This window comes from Vipera berus (genome assembly GCF_964194415.1).
Source record: "Vipera berus genome assembly, chromosome: 2".
Lineage (NCBI taxonomy): Eukaryota > Metazoa > Chordata > Lepidosauria > Squamata > Viperidae > Vipera > Vipera berus.
In genome coordinates this window covers 124,757,925-124,778,100 of record NC_138203.1, presented here as the reverse complement: position 1 = coordinate 124,778,100, position 20,176 = coordinate 124,757,925, and the positions used below count along the sequence as shown (strand labels likewise).

The following is a 20,176-nucleotide window of genomic DNA, read 5'->3' as shown; positions in this document are numbered from 1 at the left end:
GATTGACCAAGATACCAACGATGTCACCTTGCTTTCCTGAAACATCATCTCCTAGGCTTCCATTTTGGAAGTTCATAAACTGGATAGTTTAACTTATGTTACCAGAATTTATGAAGTCTGGCTTCCAGGCATCCTAAGATGCTTGCTTTTTTTGGGATTCACAAGATACAATGAGCTGTTGACATTAAGGTTTATAATGTATAATAGGAATGTAGCATGATGATATATGTATTCATTAACTAAGTTCGTGTGTTGTGGAAATAGCCAAAGATTGACTGCCTGGGAACAGATTTCTATCACTTACCAACTTAGTGGGATAGGACTGTTTGGTTTGGTTTGGTTTGGTTTGGAAGGTGGGATGACGGCGATGGGGCTAGAAATCTGGATTTTCAGAGATAAGAATTGCTTTCATTCATAATGGTTCCTACTCAGTTCTGTGCAGTGAACTTTCTGCAACTAGCAAGAATTGATGGAATTTGTTGTTGTTGTTAGTTGCGAAGTCGTGTCTGACCCATCGTGACCCTATGGACAATGTTCCTCCAGGCCTTCCTGTCCTCTACCATCTTCTGGAGTCCATTTAAGCTCACACCTACTGCTTCAGTGACTCCATCCAGCCACCTCATTCTCTGTCGTCCCCTTCTTCTCTTGCCCTCAATCTTTCCCAGCATTAGGCTCTTCTCCAGTGAATCCTTCCTTCTCATTAGGTGGCCAAAGTATTTGAGTTTTAGCTTCAGCATCTGGCCTTCTAAAGAGCAGTCAGGGTTGATCTCCTCTAGGACTGACTGGTTTGATCGCCTTGCAGTCCAAGGGACTCGCAGGAGTCTTCTCCAGCACCAGAGTTCAAAGGCCTCAATTCTTTGGTGCTCAGCCTTTTTTATGGTCCAGCTTTCACTGCCATACCTTGCAACTGGGAAGACCATAGCCTTGACTATACGCACTTTTGTTGACAGGATGATGTCTCTGCTTTTTAGTGTGCTGTCTAGATTTGCCATGGCTTTCCTCCCAAGGAGCAAGCGTCTTTTAATTTCTTGGCTACAGTCCCCATCTGCAGTGATCTTGGAGCCCAGGAAAATAAAATCTGTCACTACCTCCATTTCTTCCCCAATTGATGGAATAGGAGATGCTAATTAAGAAAATTATATTTTCCCTTTGAAATTTAAAGCTTTTTCTATTGGAAACTCTCAGAGATACACTCCATAGATTGCTTGTAAACTAGACCTATACTAACCTTAAGTGAGGAACTCTTTAGATTTTGTTCAGTAGGATGCTTTATTTATTATTATTTTGATAGATTTAAAAGCATTTCTGTCCCGCCTCTCTGGTGCTGTGTTTGCCGAAGCTCATGTTGTCTTTGTATCATTCATTGATCAACCAAATGGAGAACAAAATCAGTAAACCAAAGAAAGGGCAGATGGTAAGAAGCCAAAGAAACAAAACAGGCTATGGTTTGTATAGTCCGGCTGACCTTAAATTTGTCAGAGCTGCCATAATACGCTTGAGCTTCACATATGCTAGCTGTCAGTCTGCCATAAACTTTGGGGGTACGGAGCCAGTGGTGAGGAGGGAAGTACTGCTCATTGTACTTTCCAGAGACACCACCTCACGGTCTAAGCCAGAGGTCTTCAAACTTGGCCCTTTTATGACTTGTGGACTTCAACTCCCAGAATTCCTCAGCCAGCATCCCTGGCTGAGGAATTCTGGGAGTTGAAGTCCACAAGTCATAAAAGGGCCAAGTTTGAAGACCCCTGGTCTAAGCATTGGGAATGGAATGGAATGGAATGGATCACCAACCAGCCCCCATTGAAGAGAGAGTTACCAAAACAATTTATTCAAGTATAATTGGACAATAAGGGACTAGCAAGGGGGAGAAACTGAACAGGGAAAGTTAACCGGGAAAGTTTGGCATGCAAACGTCAGTTCTGGCTTTGCTATACTGTAATCCACTTGGCTTTTAGTAAAAAATATACCTATCACTACAAATGGAGTCAAGGGCCTTTCTTGACTAAAGGACCAAGTCGGACAAATTTGTTCTTCCTTCCCCTGTGTTTCCTGGCTATTTCCTCTTGGGGAAGATCTGTTCATATTGAGAAGAATTGCCATCCAGTTTTTTAATCCGGCATCTTCGGAAACCAGTCTTCTTGGTGGCTGTTCTGTGGATCTACTTTTAAAGGTGACCTGGTTCAAAGGGGGTTAGGTGTGGCTGTTCTAACTGCAATCTCATTTCTTTTAGGGGCTGAGCTTCCATTTGGCTGCTGTGCTGTTGTCACTTGGCTTTATCACTTACATTGAACACGGTGAGTCATTCACTGCTCTTTTTCTCCTGCTGAGATTTTTGCTTCCCTTCCTTTATCTATTGTCTGATTTCTGCGCCGAAGCCAAGTCGGATAAAAATACTATCTTATATATTTTATTGTTGCTTTTATTGTAAATAATAGCCACCTAGAATCACTTGTTGGTGAGATGGGTAGCTTATAAATTTAACAAGTAAAAATAAATAACAAATATAATAGCTAAGAATTAAGATAACATCCAATGAAACATATTCCTTAAAAAGATGGGGGAAAGCATTCTTCCAATATTCATATTAGAAAGATTTCGGTCAGCAAGTAAATTTTCAGCCACCACTTAAAAAAATGTGATAATAATGCTCACTTTTCCACTTCCTCGCAGTTTTGACGTGGGCACAATCATCACAAAAAACTGCCTGTTAGGAAGTTGCCAGATGGCATGTAGCAACTTTCAGTGTCTTTAGTAGAACCTCCCTTGATAATTATTATTAGATTTTTATCTAATTTTTCATCTCTCTTATCATGTCAGGTGGTTGGACTGAGGTAGGACTGGCCAAAGTCACTCAGCCAGCTTTTATACCTAAAACAAAACTAGATCTCCCCATCTCTTGATTTCTAGGCCAGCACTATATCATACTATGATTTAAGGACAAATGTTATTTTGAAATTCTGTGAACAATCCATGGCGAAGCTTGGGTTTTTGCATTTTTCTCTCCTCCGTTTGGGAGGAAAAGGATATTCATATCCCAATATAGGAAATTTGTTTGAAGCGAACATTCCTTAGTTAAGCAAACCAAAATTTAAAAGCCAAATCTTGGACAGCTTTGAGTACAATTTTGCTTGCCTGGTTTCCGTTTAGTTCTCAGAAAGAGGTTGTCTGTCATCTTTGATGCCTGCATACTTTCCAAGAAGTGTCAGCCAGGATGCTCACATCGCCACAGCACGGTAAGTATGCGCTGAAATTTCAAGGGATCAAACCCCCTCCCCTTTTACACCTCTTGCTAGAGTAATGTTCTAGCATGAGGTATGCAACTTTGACACTGTAGGACTGCATATCTCCCTTGGTTTCTACAACTCATCTGCAAGAAATGGGTTCACACTTCTGTTACTCATTGTCTCTCTTTCCAGTACAGGAGAGAGGAAAAGCAGAATGTCAGTGAAAGAATAAATATCCCTGCCCACTTTTGACTCTGACCCTGTCCACTCCCTACTTCAACCTTGTCCCCTGCAACCTCAACTGATTGGGCCAAAGATTGTACCTTGAGTCTAGCAGGATCAGGCCTTCCTGATCCTGAAATCTCTTTCGGCTTTTTAGGCCTGGAAATCATTGAAGCCTGTCATAACAAGGCAACGTGTGGCTTCTTACATGAAGTCTCTTGACCAGGCTGTTTATGTTGGGGGTGGGGCGGGGTGGGGTGAATCCTGCTTGTTTACAGTTGGACTGAACCTCTGATGCTTCTTCTGCTACTACAGAATCTCTGGGTTCGTCTCCTCAACCTGTTCTTTGGGGCTCTTGCTGTCTTCCACTTGACCTACTTAGGCTCATTATTTGATATGGATGCTGATGACTCTGTGGAAGAACAGGTGAGATAGCCAGGATAGTGGTGAGTGGCAGAATAGAAGTTTTAAGTGATAATTTGTCCTGGATGTATTTTGGAGAGAAGTCCTAAAAAAAATGTACAGGTAAATGTACTGATGAAAAATCAGCTTCGCATTTATGCAGGTCTGTAAAGCAAAGGAAAGCTGAAGTAAGATTATAAAAAACACAATCATAGTTTCACTTAGTAACCACTTTGCTTAATGACCCTTCCCAGTCCCAGTTGTGGTGGTGAAACAAGGACTGCCTATATTATCTGAGAGACCCTCACCCCTTTACTTTAACCTAACTGATCTAACAATGTGTGGATGTGCCACACAACAGCTAATGTCATCACCTATCTGCATGAGGATGGCAGCAGGTTTAGGGACCGTCCACCAGGGCTTAATGAAATTTCCCTGGAAATTCGGAGGAACACAGAATCATCTCTGATCTGCCTTTTTCGTGATGTCTGAAGCCAAATCAGAGTGAAGCCAATATGCCATTGCCACACTGTGGTAGAGCAGACAAAGACAGTATCAAAAAACGGTGGGGATCATCACCATCGTCCAGACCACAGAGAAATACAGCTGGACCTCACCTACCAATGGCAATTGAACTGTCGCTAAGTGACACAGTTGTAAAAGGTAGTTTTACAGCAGTCCCACTTGTTGTTAGGTGACCCTCATGGAGTTGCAGTGTCCTCGCAGTCATGTGACTGCCACTGGCAGCTTCCGGCCAGCTTCCCTATTGACTTTGATTGTCAGAAGACAGCAGTGAAGGTTACAAATGGTCTCAGGACACTGCAAGATCGTAACTGTGAATTAGTTGCGGGGTGGCCAAATTGTGATCCTATGACTGCTGCACACATGGCAACAGCTGCATTTATAAGGATCATCGTAAGTTCCCTTTGTTAAGTTCCACTGTGACTTCAAAGGATCGTCGAACCTTTGGTTGTTCAATGAGAAATGCCTATAATTAAAAAAAAAGAGGGGTGGGGAAATGGAGTGATTTTGTCAAAAAATGTTCAGTTTAGAGCATTGTTTCTGCCTATGGGAGCACAGATTACAGCTACTTGGGTTGAGAGTTGCTCCCTTTCTGAGTGGTTCACACATAAAATGATTTCCAATGTGTCACCTTGGAGGCTGTTCTTCACCCCACCCCTGACGTCCCGTAGCCAATTTTTTTTCTCATGGAAGGTCAGAATAAGGTGACACTCTTATCTGGCCTAATTTTACTCGTGGCAACCAGCTCTCGGGAAACAAGCATTTATTAAGGATGCTGATGTTAATCAGATAATTAGACCTTTGTTTATTACTTGCTTAAGACTGCACTAGATGTTGCTGGTACCTATTGAAATGTAACTTAATTGTCCCGAGGGATCAAAACTAAAAAAACTGTAATAGTGACAGCAGTGACAGAAAAAGGAAATCCCTCAGTGCAATCATGGAATAGGGGTAAAATGCCGCTAAGAAAGGCTCAGCCTTTCTGAACTTCAAGTGGCCATCATCTCCAGCTAGTCTGGAAACTACCAGGTCAAGTACCAACTTAGGGGAACTTGCTTGTGACAAAAGGCTAGGCCTATATATTTGTTTGGAAGGGGATTCTCTAAACTTTTCCCTGTCTGAATGAAAGCCTCTCCACACCGTCAGGAGTTGTCTGTGCCAGAATCTGACTTGGCTGATGTGCTGCTTTTCCCTCCAGGGTTATGGCATGTCTTATACCATCAACAAATGGTCCGAGCTGAGCTGGGCCAGCCACTGGGTGACCTTCGGGTGCTGGGTCTTCTATCGTCTCATCAGCTGAAGCAGGACCCTCCTGTGAACTTGAGAAGATGGAGCAGGGGATGATGGGTGGAGAGGCAGAACTGATAGACTCCTCACCTTCAAGAACATAGGATGCCCACCATCGACTTGAGTGCCCTGGATATTGACTGATTCCTTCTTTCTCTGGGATGCTGATGGAGGGAAGGAGCTCCCCACTTCTGTGCCCTGAGTGGGGAGGAACATGCATCCCATGTAGACAAGGCAGGTTGAGTACCAAGGTATTCTCCTAAATACCTATAAAAAAGCCTTTTCTTCCTTTTGCAACATGGTCTGGACTACAGTATCTATAATATTCTTCCACTGGTTTCCCGGGGCTTGTGGGAGTTGTTATCCAGAGGGTACCAGATTGCCAGTTCAGATCTTGTACACAATACCTCTTTCAGAAAAACCTGGCTCCTGCCAGGTCCTTGTTGACACTCCCTCTAGTGGCAATTGAAGAAACAGCACCAGCTTTCCCTTCCTCTCTGAATTATTTTTACTGCATGTTTTGCTCTCTCTTGCAGCTGTAGGTGGGAGCTGCACCTGCTGCTTCCGAGGTACCCCTTATTACTCCTTAGGGAACTCTGTCTTTAGTGTAAAGTCTGATGATTAGCCAACGGGAATCATGATGCTTTAAGCTGCATTGAAGATGCTGTTGATTATCTTTAAAAGTAGGGCAGTTTGTATAGATGTAGTAGCTTTCTCTGTTTTGCTTCTAAAGCCCTTGGATTTTTTTCCCAGACAATCATGGCAGAAGCATTGTTGAGGCCATGGAGGAGAGGGCTGGAAAGACTGGGAAAGAGCACAAGCAATTCTAGCTAGGGATGATCCTCAAGAAGTACTGAATCTTTTGAAATTTTCACTATCTGAATCTATGGAATTCTTGTTCGTTTCAATTTTTATCCACTGTTATATGGTGGCAGAAACTGGCAGCATTTTTTTTAATCAGAGTGTAGCTGCTCAGATATTTAATTCAGCAGTGCCAAATTTCGCACAGAAGCTTGAACTGCTCTAGTAATAGCATACAATTGATTTGGATTAATTCATCTGGACTAAGCCTTGCTCCATAGTTTAATGAATATATTGTGGATAAAGTGCCCACTAAGTGTTTAAAAAAAAAAAGGAGGACAGGGAGAAGAGAACCATTGTGCCTTCTTGACATATGTTCCCTCCTGTCTTTATAAATCAAAAGCTTATTTGAGTGGTTTGGAGAAAGTATCCCCCAATTTCTGTTATGCGGTATTTACAAGCTAAGGATGGCACTGTTTCCTTTGTCACTAACATACCGATAATCCCATGACAGGATCTCTCCTGAAATGCATACAAGCTGTTTAGGTGGTATACCTCCCAAGAGAAGGACTACCCTGTCATTGCAGCCAAGAATTAACCTTTAACCTGTTTTTGTGAAGGGGAGGCAAGATCACAACTGGGAACAATAGGATCGGAACATTCAACATGGACAATGCCCAAGAATGGAAAGTTGGAACACTGAACAGTTCTCTAACTCTCTTCTCCTATAAAAGAAAGCTAAATGCAGACAAGCTTTTTACATGGGGCAGGTCATCCTGGACTCGCAACCTTCATTTAGTCATTGTTCAAAATGACAACAGCACTAAAAAAAAAAGGTGACTTAGAATTGGTCACACTTAAAACATGTCAAAACATCCCCTCAAGTCCCATGATCAAAATTAGGCCGCTTGGCAACCGGCATGTATGTATAATGGTTGTAGCATCCTGGGATCACGAGGTCACCATTTGTGACCTTTATGGACAGCTTCCGACCGGCAAAGTCAGTGGGGGAAATTGGATTCGCTTAATGACCGTCTGATTCACTTAACTGCAGTGATTTTGCTTAACGGCTGGGGCAAAAGAAAGTTGTAAAATTGGGCATGATTTACTTCACCACCACCACCACCTGGCTTAGCAAAGGAAAATCTGGTCCCAACTATTCTCATAGGTTGAGGACTAGCTGTACTATGGAATTCAGTTCTCTCCATTTGCAGGCCCAGCAGAAGAAGGTGGTAGAAGGCAGTGGACCGCTCCAGGGGGGAAGAAAGGCCTCCTTTTATAAAATGGCCGCTCTTGGTTTTTTTAAAAAAATTTCACACACTTTGACATGAAATGAAATAACAGAAATGTGCCCAGCAGGGGATAAGCTGTACTTTTAAAGTGGTGGGGTACAGACAGTGGTGGGATTCAGCCGGTTCGCATCACTTTGGCAGAACCAGTAGCTAATGTTTTGTTGCCCAGGCCCAGAATGGACTTCCAGAAGCGGCATCCACACAGAGGACCGGTTGTTCACATATTTGAATCCCACCACTGGGTACAGATCATTCAGTGCTATCCAGAGCACTGCTATTTCTTCTACCTCTTGGGGCATCCATAAAGCAGGACTAGCCCGCAGAACATCCTAGCAGAGACAGGTTTCTCGGCTGCTTGGTTTCAAGAGGCATAGGAGAGTTCGATCTTAACAGGCCAGATGAATTCAGTTCATGAGAAGATATGCGACAGAAGGCTGCTTGTGGAGTTTTCTCCGGTTTAAAAAAAATGCTTAGATTTACAAAACTTTGGAGAGCCATGTTCTGGAGGTCTTGTAGAGTCACTAGCTGAATCAGTTCTGGAAGGACAGGTGAGACACACTTACGGCACCTGACTCATTGGGCAACAATATACGTTCCGGGCATATTGAAAGTTGAATGGTTTTGTGAGAAGCTGACTATCGCCCTTTCTCTAACATGCTAGTTTATTATGTGTGTTGCCATTTTTAAAAGCGCTTGTGTGAAAAAGCGACCCACACAGCAACTACAAATGGAAGTATTAGTTTCCCCCCTTATCCAGATGTCCCCCAGAGTGTTGGACTTAAGGTGTCTTCCCACAATTTTTATTTGCTGGCCAAAATACAATACAACAACTTAAAAGGTGGTATTGTGATCTGAGTTTTGATCACCTTGCTACTCTTCCTTGCCTCTGTGAGGGCACAGCAGAATACATTTGGAACGGGATGCAAAAAATTAAGGTCAAAGAGAATATTTTAGCAGATAATGCTTGTTTCTGTGTGATACTGGTGCATGTTGAGCCTTTCTCTCCCATCTAGCTGTTTAAAACCCTAGATTCTGATTCCTTTTAGCATTTGTTTATCTGCTAATCCTTCTTTGGTTTTGGAGGAATCAAGACCTTGCTGGAATACAGTCTAGCTCCATTCCAAGTCTTTTTTGTGGACTACACTGTCAAAATACCAGGATATATCTTCTCTCCCTTGCCCGGGTGAAGTAGAAGATGCTATGGACCATAGGTAGACTATTAAATGACCGACTATTCTTTTTTAAAATATCTTTGATTTGTTTATAAAATAAATATTCAGTGGAAACACATGGACAATTTTCTGATGTTTTACATGTTTTATTCTTTATTAATTTGGGTGATGTTTTCCTTTTGAGGAAAAGGCTGGTATGAAGTGTGGATATTAAAGAAAGGCAATTGGAGGTCTAATGAAGAACTATGTTTAAATAAATGGTAGCCAGGAAATGGAACGCTCTAGGGCACATCTTCCCTATTCCTGGCAATGAATAATAAATTGTTCTTTAAAAAGAGTTATTTGGCATCAGGATATGCAAATGTTATTCATTTGTTTAATCAGTTTGTTCAATTACTATCTCAGCCAGTGACTCTAGGCAGCAGACAGTGCCAAATAGAATAAAATCAGTGAGATCCCGAATGCAAAAATTAAACACAAAAATTACAATACACAGCAGATGAGAAAAAAAATCTCTGCAAATTGTCTCACTGGGCTTGAAGAAAATTAATGCAGGATCTATATTTTTCTAGAAGTAGATTTTATGTCAGTTATAGGCATGCTTAGAACCATCATACTTGGATGACTGCCCAAATTGTGCTGTTGGTTATAACCAGTCTGGTTTCCCTGAGAAGCTAAGAAAGCTTTGCATTTCTACAATCACCCTTTAAAAAAAAAAGATATCAGAATGACAATTTCATTCATCTCATTCATCCTACTTCACAGAGAAGCTGAATATTAAAACCAGAGTCAAAATTCAAACTTAAAATCCTGGGGACCTCATGGATTCACCCACGTAGTATTCTTGGCAGCAATAAAATGCCTTGCTATATTGGCTTTTCCCAGATATTTTTCCCACTATCTCATGAAACCTGCACTCCTGCAATTTCCAAGTGTTCTCCCATCAAGTTACCTGTCCAAGCCTGACCCTGCTTAGCTTTTGAGTCCAAAGAAGAGTATAACCAAGTGCCGATACCTGCTGAGATGCAAAAAACTAGAACATAATGAAGTTGTATGTGACTGTGACAGTTATTTGTTTTAATCTATGCTATTATATAAACAGGTGTCAAATAGGTTGGGATTTTGGTTTTCGGAGCAAAAGAGGATGTAGGAACAAAAAGCTAAATCATCTCTTTTTCTCTCTCGCTTCCATTTCACTCATCAGTTTCCCCAGATAGATTGCATTTGACGTTTGACATTTCTGAGACAAGCCCGTCATTCCTGAGCAGGAATTTTAGCCAACTCTCAACCCTTTCTTCCACAAGGCAGTTTCCCTGCATTTAATTATATCACAAGACAAGCCCAATTACAGCTTGAGCAGCCTCAGAAGGCCACCCTACAAGAAAATCTCATTCCTTAACCAATGTGGTGGAGCAGTTTATTTGCAGATGAAGAGAAGAGGGCAAAAAATCCAAGGTTTAGATATCATAACCATCATTTCAAAATTAGTCCGTGAGATTCGACTATTGTGGTTGATATTCACAAAAGGACATTCTATGTGTTGGAAAATACGTATTTATTTATTTATTTTTATTACATTTATATCCCGCCCTTCTCCGAAGACTCAGGGCGGCTTACAAGCTTAGCAGTAGCCTTCATTCTATGTATATGCCTGCTTTCAGCTGAGCTGACCCTAGGCTTCTGTTTGTAAAATAGGATCTTCAAGATTGCGTATGGCTTAATACTGTAATACTTGTGTAATACTTAATACTGTGAAAACCTGCTCTACACATAGGAGTAGTTTACCCTCTAGAGCAGTGGTTCTAAACCTATGGTCCACGGACCACTGGGAGGGGCCACAATGTCACAGGGGTTCTGCAAAGGCTTGAAGAAATGTCATTATTTAAATCTTGAGTTAAGTCTTGGTGGCGAAGAAGTATATTAAGTATTTAAAGGGGATCCATGGTGAAGAAAAGGTTGAGAACCGCTGCTCTAGAGGAAACTCCAAGCTTGATAGCAGTGTATTCTCTACAGATTCATACTGCTAAAAGATTAGGACTGTAACCGTTTTTTAATTTTATCGGATGCATTCAGGAATTCATGGCAGGTGAAGAAAGCTGGACTTGGCCCCGTTGCCAAGACGCCCATCTTAGCCTGTGTCAATGATTAATTCAGTGACTAATGATAAGAAAGGAGGAAGTCATTGGCTGGGGAGTGGTACCTGTCCCAGTGAAAAGAAAATGGCGCGTGACCCAAACTGCTCCCTTATCAGCGATCAGTTGCCTCTGTCATCCGAGATCTTCCAAGGTGAGGATGGGGAATTTGTGGAAAGCTGCAGCCCGGATAAGTTGAGGTTCTGGTAATGAATGGTGAAAGATGGAGAAAAGACAGAATAAAGGCATCATCCCATACATACAGTTTGGCCAATCATGGCCAAGTAGTAACAGGAGCATTCTGGTCAATGCAAAGTCTCTGTTACAAGAGCAAGCGTGTTCTACAACATTTTGGATTAAAAGGGAGGGAATTCAATAAAATAGGACTTCCAGCAGGAATTGGGAATGGAGATTAGAATCTGCTCTCATCTCTCCAAACCACATTTGCCTGTCTCCCACAGTTATCAAGGCTCAGATCTGGATTTTCTTAATCCCAGTATTCCTGGGTCTTGTGCAAGTTGGTCTGTTTCTGGAACAAATAGGCTTCTTCTTACGACATGGCAAGAGTTCCCATCGCACCAGTGTCTTACTTTGGATCCTGGGAGTTTATCCGGTAAGAATGGAGAGAAGGAACCCCACCACTAAGTATATGTTCTTGAATCTAAGGTTTAGAAAACTCATTGAATTCCTCCATAGAGTAGTTTATTTAGCAAATTTGTGTCCAGTAGCAGCTGCCACAAGCAAGCTCTTTTTTTTAAATAGGACTGCAGCAAAGCATAGCTCAAGATCACTCCTCATAATTTATTCAAGAAGAAATAGGGTTATGACATACAGGCCATGATTCAAGTCTTCTTGTGATAGATCATTGACAACCGCTTCTTTACAAACCCACACCAGTTGTTGCTGGAAGATAGAATGGTGGCCTTTGCTATAGCAACAAAATCATCACGACAGGCTCTTCTTTCAGGAGCCACTAAGATCTGAGTGCTAAATGTAACATCTCAGAATACCAGTAGGTCAAACTGCACAGTGAAAATATCACACTACGGGGAAATAGCATGTACTGTATAAATTCTGCCTAGATGTTTGTTCATCTCTTTTGTGGGTGGAGTAGCAATCAAAAAAGAAGAGTGTTTAGTACTAATCTCAGGAATGATAGAGTGCATAGGAATACTTGTGGGGTGCTAGGAAAAATTTAAATTTAAAAGGTACAAATCTATCTTTATACTGTCCTCAAACAGGTATTCAACCTCACCTCCCTCATCTGTTTGTACATCCCTCGAGCTTCCTTTGTCTGTAACTTTGTGGCTTCCATGTAAGTTTCTTAGCATGGGGACAATCGAGGGGGGGGGGGAATGCAGAAAACTCCAACTGCACCGCAACTTCTGCTCCAGCTCGTCAAAGGAATTGTACTAGCAGCTTTCACCCTTGAAAACAAATGCAAAGAATTTCAGCATTCTAACCCCAGGCATTGAATTATGCTGGGTTATTTATCTGAGCTAGGCCTTGTAGCGTAGTGTGCTTCAAATTTCAATCTTGATCCTTTACAGTAAAAGCAGGAAATTGAATCCAAACATGCCTTAGATTCTCAATCATTTCTCCTGCACCCTTTGTACAGTGGAAAATGTGGAGGGAAATATCTCTTCCTCTTCCTGAAGTCCTATCTGTTGTCCAGTGCATGGAAGTTGCCATCAGCATAAGAAAAATACTGTCTCTGAGAGTCAAACTAGCTTCCTTGAATCTAACAGAATAACAGTGTTGGAAGGGACATTGGGGGTCTTCTAATATAACCCCCTGCTCAAGCAGAAAGCCCTACACCATTTCAGACAAATGGTCGAGATGGCTATGTGTGGAAATTCATGTGTTAATATCTGCAGTCATCTAACTTGTGTGCATGTAAATATGAGCCCTGATTTCTCAGTGCCTGTAGCCTATTGGGAACCAAAACAGGTTCTTTTCTGCTGTTTTTGCTGAAGATGCTTGAGATTTTCTACATGAAAAGCATCTGCTCTCTAATTGAACAACAATTCTTTTGATTTTTGTTTAAGATACATAACAATAAAATGTATGGCTGGGCCATCTAGATGACAGAGTCCAATTCCTTCGCCATATGATTGTCTTTCTTACCGTACGCGTGCAGATGCATGACGATTTAATTCACCAGAAATTAGTAATTGGATCTCAGATTGACCTACTACCAGTCAGTATTTTAGTCTTCATTGGAGTTTGTTTATTGTAGGTCTCTCTAGCCTTGAAAATAGGCATAGGAGCAGAAGTCATAGAGTTGCACCCCAACCCTCAGTTTTCCGTACCAATCTCCCTGATAGTTATGGCTTGTCAATTATGTTTTCTATCTTCAAAATGAGCAGCCGTTGAAATAAGTGTTGAAAATAAACATTCCATATTTCAGTTTGGGTATCCCGGGGAAGCTGAAATAGGCCACTCAGATTTCTTCTTCTCTACCTCCTAGCTGGTGTACGTTTTACATCATGTTCCTATTCTTATTGCTGCAGATACCACTCCATCACCCTCTGGAAGTTCCTTGCGTTGATCCGGGACTTCTTTGGCGGCTCAGAACAGATGGTCCAGCAACTGGCAGGGCAGCACGTTTCTCCGAACCCTTTTCCATGCTGCTGCTGCTGTTGCCTTCCTGAGATTGCTGCCAATCGGTAAGAGACATTTTTAACCTTCCTTACTTTCCCTCCTCTTTATCACATAGCGAGTCGCTCTTTGACCTTCTTCTCTCTGTCCCCCTCACCCACCCTGGCAGAGCAAACTTGCGATGTATGACTGTGGCAGTGTATCAGCTCTCCCTCATCCGGACCATCCTCTTCTTCATCACCCTTATCCTCTGGACTGATGACGAATATGACTACGGTGCTGTGAGTAATTTTGGGCCCTGAAATTCATAGACTATAAGCAAAGGAGAGAACTCCTGTTAACTAGAGCAGGGGTCCCCAATCCCTGGTCCGTGGACTGGTGCCAGGCCGTGGCATGCCAGCAACTGGTCCGCACAAACAAGCAAAGCCCCATCCGTGGGATGCAGGCAGCACACAAAACCCCACACTCTCTGGTCTGTGGAAAAACCTTCCTCCACAGAACCGGTCCCTGGTGCCCAAAAGGTTGGAGACCTCTGAAGTAGGAGAATGGTCAAGAGGCTTTTTCCATGGGTGGGTGGAAATAATTTATCTTACATGTTTGGTTGATAGACATTTCCATTGGATTGAGATAACTAGAATGAACATGGTATTACATCTGGTGGAGCAATGAAGCTTGTCTTGGTTATCACCAAGATTTGGCTGAACAAAACAATCTGAGAATGGCTACAGTTGCAAGAAAAAGTATGTTAACCCCGTTGGGATTACGTGGAGTTTTGCATGAATTGGCCATAAAATGCGCTCTAAACGTCATGTAAGTCACAACAATAGAAAAACACAGTCTGCTTAAAATAATACTACACAAACATTAGCTGTTGTCATGTTTTAATTGAACATAAGATGGAAACATTCACAGTGCAGGGTGGAAAAAGTATGTGAACCTTTGGACTTAATAACTGGTTGACCCTCCTTTGGCAGCAATAACCTCAACCAAACGTTTCCTGTAGTTGCAGATCAGACCTGCACAACGATCTGGAGTAATTTTGGACCACTTCTCTTCACAAAACTCTTTCAGTGTAGCAATATTCTTGGGATGTCTGGTGTGAATCACTCTCTTAAGGTCATGCCACAGCATTTCAATTGGGTTGAGGTCAGGACTCTGACTGGGCCACTCCAGAAGGCGTATTCTGTTCTGTTGAAGCCAGTGTTTTGTTGAATTACTTGTATGTTTTGGGTCATTGTCCTGTTGCATCACCCATCCTCTGCGGAGCTTCAATTGGCAGACAGATGGTCGTACGTTTTCCTGCAAAATGTCCTGATAAACTCTGGAATTCATTTTCCCATCAATGACAACAATCCGTCCAGGCCTTGAGGCAGCAAAGCAGCCCCAAACCATGATGCTCCCTCCGCCATGTTTTACAGTGGGGATGAGGTTTTGATGTTGGTATGCTGTGCCTTTTTTTCTCCACACATAGTGTTGTGTGTTTTTACCAAACAACTCAATTTTGGTTTCATCTGTCCACAGTATATTTTGCCAGTAGTGCTGTGGAACATCCAGGTGCTCTTTTGCAAACTTCAAACTTGCTGCAATATTTTTTTTGGACAGCAATGGTTTCCTCCGTGGTGTCCTCCCATTTACTCCATTCTTGTTTAATGTTTTCCTTATTGTAGATGTGTCAACAAAAATGTTAGCATGTGCCAGAGATTTCTGTAAGTCTTTAGCTGACTCTCTAGGATTCTTCTTTACTTCATTAAGCATTATGCGCTGTGCTCTTGCAGTCATTTTTACAGGATGACCACGCCTAGGGAGAGTAGCAACAGTGCTAAACTTTCTCCATTTGTAGACTGTCTTACCGTGGACACATGAACATCAAGGCTTTTGGAGATACTTTTGTAACCCTTTCCAGCTTCATGCAAGTCAACAATTCTTGATCGTAGGTCTTCTGAGAGCTCTTTTCTGCGAGGCATGGTTCACATCAGACAGTGCTTCTTGAGACCAGTAAACCCAAAACAGGTGTGTGTTTTTAAAGGGCAGGACGGCTGTCAGCAACACATCCAATATCATCACACTGATTGGAGTCAAGGTTGGCTCACTCCTGGCTCCAATTAGCTCTTGGAGAAGTCATTAGGCTAGGGGTTCACATACTTTTTCCACCCTGCACTGTGAATGTTTCCATCTTATGTTCAATTAAAACATGACAACAGCTAATGTTTGTGTAGTATTATTTTAAGCAGACTGTGTTTTTCTATTGTTGTGACTTACATGACGTTTAGAGCGCATTTTATGGCCAATTCATGCAAAACTCCACATAATCCCAAAGGGTTCACATACTTTTTCTTGCAACTGTATACTTCTATCTAAGGGAAATATATTGATGTTGTGGATAATACCGCAGCTGTCTCATTTTGAAAGTAATGTATATAATTGACAGCTGTGGAATGCCACAAAATGCCATACTATAGTGTGGAAGACTCCTTTTCAAGTTTCTCCATTGAATCCTTTCCTGTATTAGTAAATCTGCATCCCAAGGCTATTAAAGATGTTCACTCCTCACTGAACTTTTTCTTCTACTCCCTGGTTAACAACAACAACAACAGCAGCAGTAATGTTGGAAGGGACCTTGGAGGTCATCTAGTCCAACCCCCTGCTCAGGCAGGAAACCCTATACCATTTCAGACAAATGGTAATCCAAAGACAGTGAAGAAAGAAGGACCCCTGCAGGTGCAAGTGGCCAGTTTTGTAACTGATTAAACAGTTTTTAGCTCCAGTAAAAAGCCAAACAAAACAAATCCATCCTCTTCTTAGATATATTACAGAGATTAGGAAGAAACTAATACTTTTAATAGTCTTAGCATGTTGAAAAACAGAAGACTTTTCTTATAGAATCACTGTGCACAATATCCTAGGGTTGCTCTAGAGCAGGGGTGTCAAACTCAATGTCATTGAGGGCCACATCAGCATTGCGGTTGCCCTCAGGGGGCCGGGTGGGTATGGCCAGGGTGGGCGTGGCCTACTGGGTGGGCGTGGCTAGAGTGCGTATGGCCTACTGGGTGGGCGTGGCCAGCTCTGCATCATTCGCATCAAGGGTGCCTATGGGGGCCTGGGCAGGAGTGGCACAGATCTGAGGGTCTCTGGCAGAAGGAGGGTCTCTGGGCCAGGGCCAAGGCAGTGGCGGCCGGTCCCTCACTGTTTCCAGGGTGGCTTCGCGGGCCGCATGAAACCACTCTGCGGGCCGGATCTGGCCCCCGGGCTTTGTGTTTGACATGTCTGCTCTAGAGAGATAATGTTCAGGAACTTTCTTAAGCCAAAGGTTTTTTGGCCTGCCTTTCAAATTCAGGAGGGTTAAAATCAACTTATGGCTTTCTGTGGGTCACAACCGAGAAGACCCGTAGTGTGTCGTGACTTTTTCTCTTCCAGGTGGGCTACACCAATCCCAATTCCTACATCAATGTCATCATAGCCATCTCCACCTTCCTCTCCTTCTATGGCTATTTGCTCTTTTACAAGGCCACCAAGCCAGCCCTCGAGGGCTACAACCTGCGCTACAAGTTTGTCTGCATCATTTTGGTTCTTGTCCTTTGCGGGCTGCAGAGTGGAATCGTGGAGACAATGGGAGCCTTAGGTGCCATTCCTTGCAGCCCTTCTCTCTCGCCTGTTACCCGCTCCCAAAGTAAGTCATCTCCATGAGGCACGTGGTTTATAGGTGGAACGGGTGGACTTAAGAGACTTAAGAGACTTTGGCAAGTGGCCAATTAAGCCTTTTAGCAAGAATGTTTTCTGTGCTTTCGCTAGGTGGTTGTACTGTAGGTTTTTTTCCCTTAGCAGTTGAATAACGAGGAGCCTAAACATACCAATACATACATACATACATTTATTAAACTTGTATGCCACCCATTTCGCTTCCCAACATTGTAAAAAGAATAAAATAAAAGAACTTAGAAATGTTAAACATTAAAATTAACAAAAATCGGGTAAACCAGGAACAAGTACACGACCAAGATGGAGCTGGGATCTTCTCAGTCCACCAACCACCTCCAGCATGAAACACCTCCATTGGAACCCCTAGCCCAGGGGTAGGCAACCTTGGCTCTTTTATGACTCTTGGACTTCAACTCCCAGAATTCCTGAGCCAGCATGGCTGGCTCAGGAATGCTGGGAGTTGAAGTCCATCAGTCATAAAAGAGCCAAGGTTGCCTACCCCTACCCTAGCCTATTGGCATAGCCAGGTTTTGAGGCCCTTTTGGAAGGTGCCAAGGTCCAGTTCCGTGGAGAGCGGTTTTCCCGCAGGCTGGGGGGGGGGCTATTTTCACACGGTTGTCTGCATCCCACGTGTGTGTGTGTGGATGGGTTTTCTCTCACCCACATGGCCTGGTTTCTGGCAGGCCATGGACTGCCACTGGTCTGCAGCCTGGGGGTTGGGCAACCATGGCCTGGAAGGTGGGAGGCAGATCTCATCTCCAGCGACATGATATTCCCGAGGGTGGGGAGCCCTGGCAGAAAGGGCTCTTTTAGACCCCTCCAGCTGAAGTTCCTTGACTGATGGGATCCACAGCAGGCCACTTCTGCCAGAGTGAGTGGAGTGGGCTCATCCCACTGAGGTGGGATGGTTCTGCAGGTAGCCAGGTCCCACGCCATTAAGGGCTTTAAAGGTAATAACCAATAGCTTGAATTGCACCCAGAAGCAAACTGGCTTACACAACCATGGTGTTTCATGAGTCAACCTAGGGCCCCCTAGGAGTGTCCATGCAGCTGCCTTGTGTAATTTGTAGCTTCCGAATACTCTTCAAGAATAGCGTCACGTAGAGCACATTACAATACTCCAGTAGACATGAGGGGGAAAAAATGGCTTGGGAACAGTAGATGAGTCTAGCTTTGAAGCACAAGTACAGTGAAGTATGACTTCCTTGCCTGAATGTAGGTGCACCCACCTAGCGATCTTGCTGTCTGCAGTGGCAGGGGTAGCAGCAATGCACCAGCTTGCCTTGTATCTTGGGAGTTGCAGAAAAAGGACTCGGAAGCTCCGATTCTGCTCCTTTCCAAAGATTACGCAGGTGCCTGCCTCACGATGAATAGTTCAAGCTGAAGGTCTCGATTTGTCAAAAGTTACAAAGCGCATAGCGCCTTTTTTGAAGAATTTGTTGCAGCTTTGTTTGTTCTACAAATAGAGACGTTCTGCAAGATCTTTTCTGTTTTCCTTAGGCACTGCCCTCACACTTTCAAAAGTATTTTTGTGGCTACTTTTACAAAAAGGAAGCTGCCTTGCACACGTCACCCCATTTTCAGGATTTGTGCAAAATCAAAACACATAGACCGTATTTCCTCAACCTGATGTCGTCCGGTCGTGTGTTTATGCTCCTAAGGAATTGAGAGGTCAGCAAATAACATCCTTTCTCTGGGCTACCCTATCTTCATACTTCTCTTTTATCTTTCCAGTGATCTACTACTATGCTTTGGCCATTGAGATGTTCCTTATTGGCGTATTTGCTCATTATTCTTTCCGAAGAGTTGAACCCTCCATGGAAGCTCAGCAGGTCATCCACCATCAAGCCTCCCAGATCCAGGAGGGCCCATCTGGTCGTGGTAGTCCTGCTGACGGTGTATCTGTGGAGGGAACAAACCCTGGCTACCTCTGTGATGAGGCTTTCTGTACAATTGAACATTCTCCCCTGGACCGCTTTGATTTCATTGGAAAGGAGCCTGGGAACAGACAGCAGCAAAATTGGGGACTTGGCTGCCAGAGAGAAGCCCTGAAGACAGAGGGACTTAGGTTAAGCCTACAACAACCTGGAACTGAAGCGTCAAGTGAAATCCAAATTCAATCCCACGTTAGCAAAATGGAAGCAAATGGAGCCTCTGCGGTATAGCCATCTTTAGAGGTTGGAGACACAGTGACAGCTGAATTCAGAAGTATGCATAATGTCAAGGCATACAGAGTAGTGTGGAGGGATATTGAACTCCAGGTATGACCAGGCAAGAATGTGCATCTGTGTGGAGATATGCCCAGAAATATAATATTGTGGGAGATTTCAGCGCTTCTGTATTAGGTGGAGAACCCTTGTTCTAGCCATGGCTAAACTGCCTCAGGAGTGTATTGTGAAGACATGTTGGGAAAATAAGAGCCATTGTTCTTTTCCTCTGTAACCTCTTTATACTTCTCCTTTTCCTCTTACTCTGTCTGGAAGCCTAACTTATTTTCTTGTGAAGCATTTTTCAAGTGGCATAGGAAATTAAAGGCCATTCTTGTTCAACACTGCACAACTCTTGTTTGCAGGACTCATTAAACTAAAATATGTCTGGCTGCTTTATGGCTTCATGCATCATACAAATCCAGGTTTGTACAAAAGGATAGGATTCAACACACTGAGAAAACCTAGGAATTTGCATTTAATCTGCAGACTATACTTTTGTATGTGCTTTGTTTGAGAGAAAAATTGGCAAATAATCCATTCTTGCTGTCATTAAGCTAGAAGCACTTAAAAGAAGCTGAGCAAGAGAAATTAGGAACATCTGATCAAGTCATGAAG

The 20,176-nt window shown here is 43.0% G+C and overlaps 2 protein-coding genes across 2 annotated transcripts in view; both read left to right on the top strand.

Annotated features, from left to right (window-relative positions):
- PORCN (porcupine O-acyltransferase) overlaps positions 1 to 9,031 on the top strand; it is a 32,921-nt gene extending 23,890 nt beyond the window's left edge. Inside the window, exons 10-13 of the mRNA XM_081320886.1 lie at positions 2,231 to 2,294; positions 3,148 to 3,233; positions 3,762 to 3,872; positions 5,569 to 9,031. Of these exons, the coding sequence (XP_081177012.1) occupies positions 2,231 to 2,294; positions 3,148 to 3,233; positions 3,762 to 3,872; positions 5,569 to 5,670 (363 nt within the window). The 3' untranslated portion in view covers positions 5,671 to 9,031. The remainder of the gene's footprint in view (positions 1 to 2,230; positions 2,295 to 3,147; positions 3,234 to 3,761; positions 3,873 to 5,568) is intronic.
- Positions 9,032 to 11,017: 1,986 nt separating this feature from the next.
- LOC308663728 (organic solute transporter subunit alpha-like) lies at positions 11,018 to 20,159 on the top strand. Its single transcript, XM_081320381.1, has 7 exons — positions 11,018 to 11,208; positions 11,516 to 11,667; positions 12,296 to 12,369; positions 13,568 to 13,723; positions 13,825 to 13,936; positions 17,070 to 17,322; positions 19,086 to 20,159. Exons 1-7 carry the CDS (start codon positions 11,064 to 11,066, stop codon positions 19,514 to 19,516), a joined length of 1,323 nt encoding a protein of 440 aa, XP_081176507.1. The 5' UTR covers positions 11,018 to 11,063; the 3' UTR covers positions 19,517 to 20,159.
- The last annotated feature ends 17 nt before the right edge of the window (positions 20,160 to 20,176 follow it).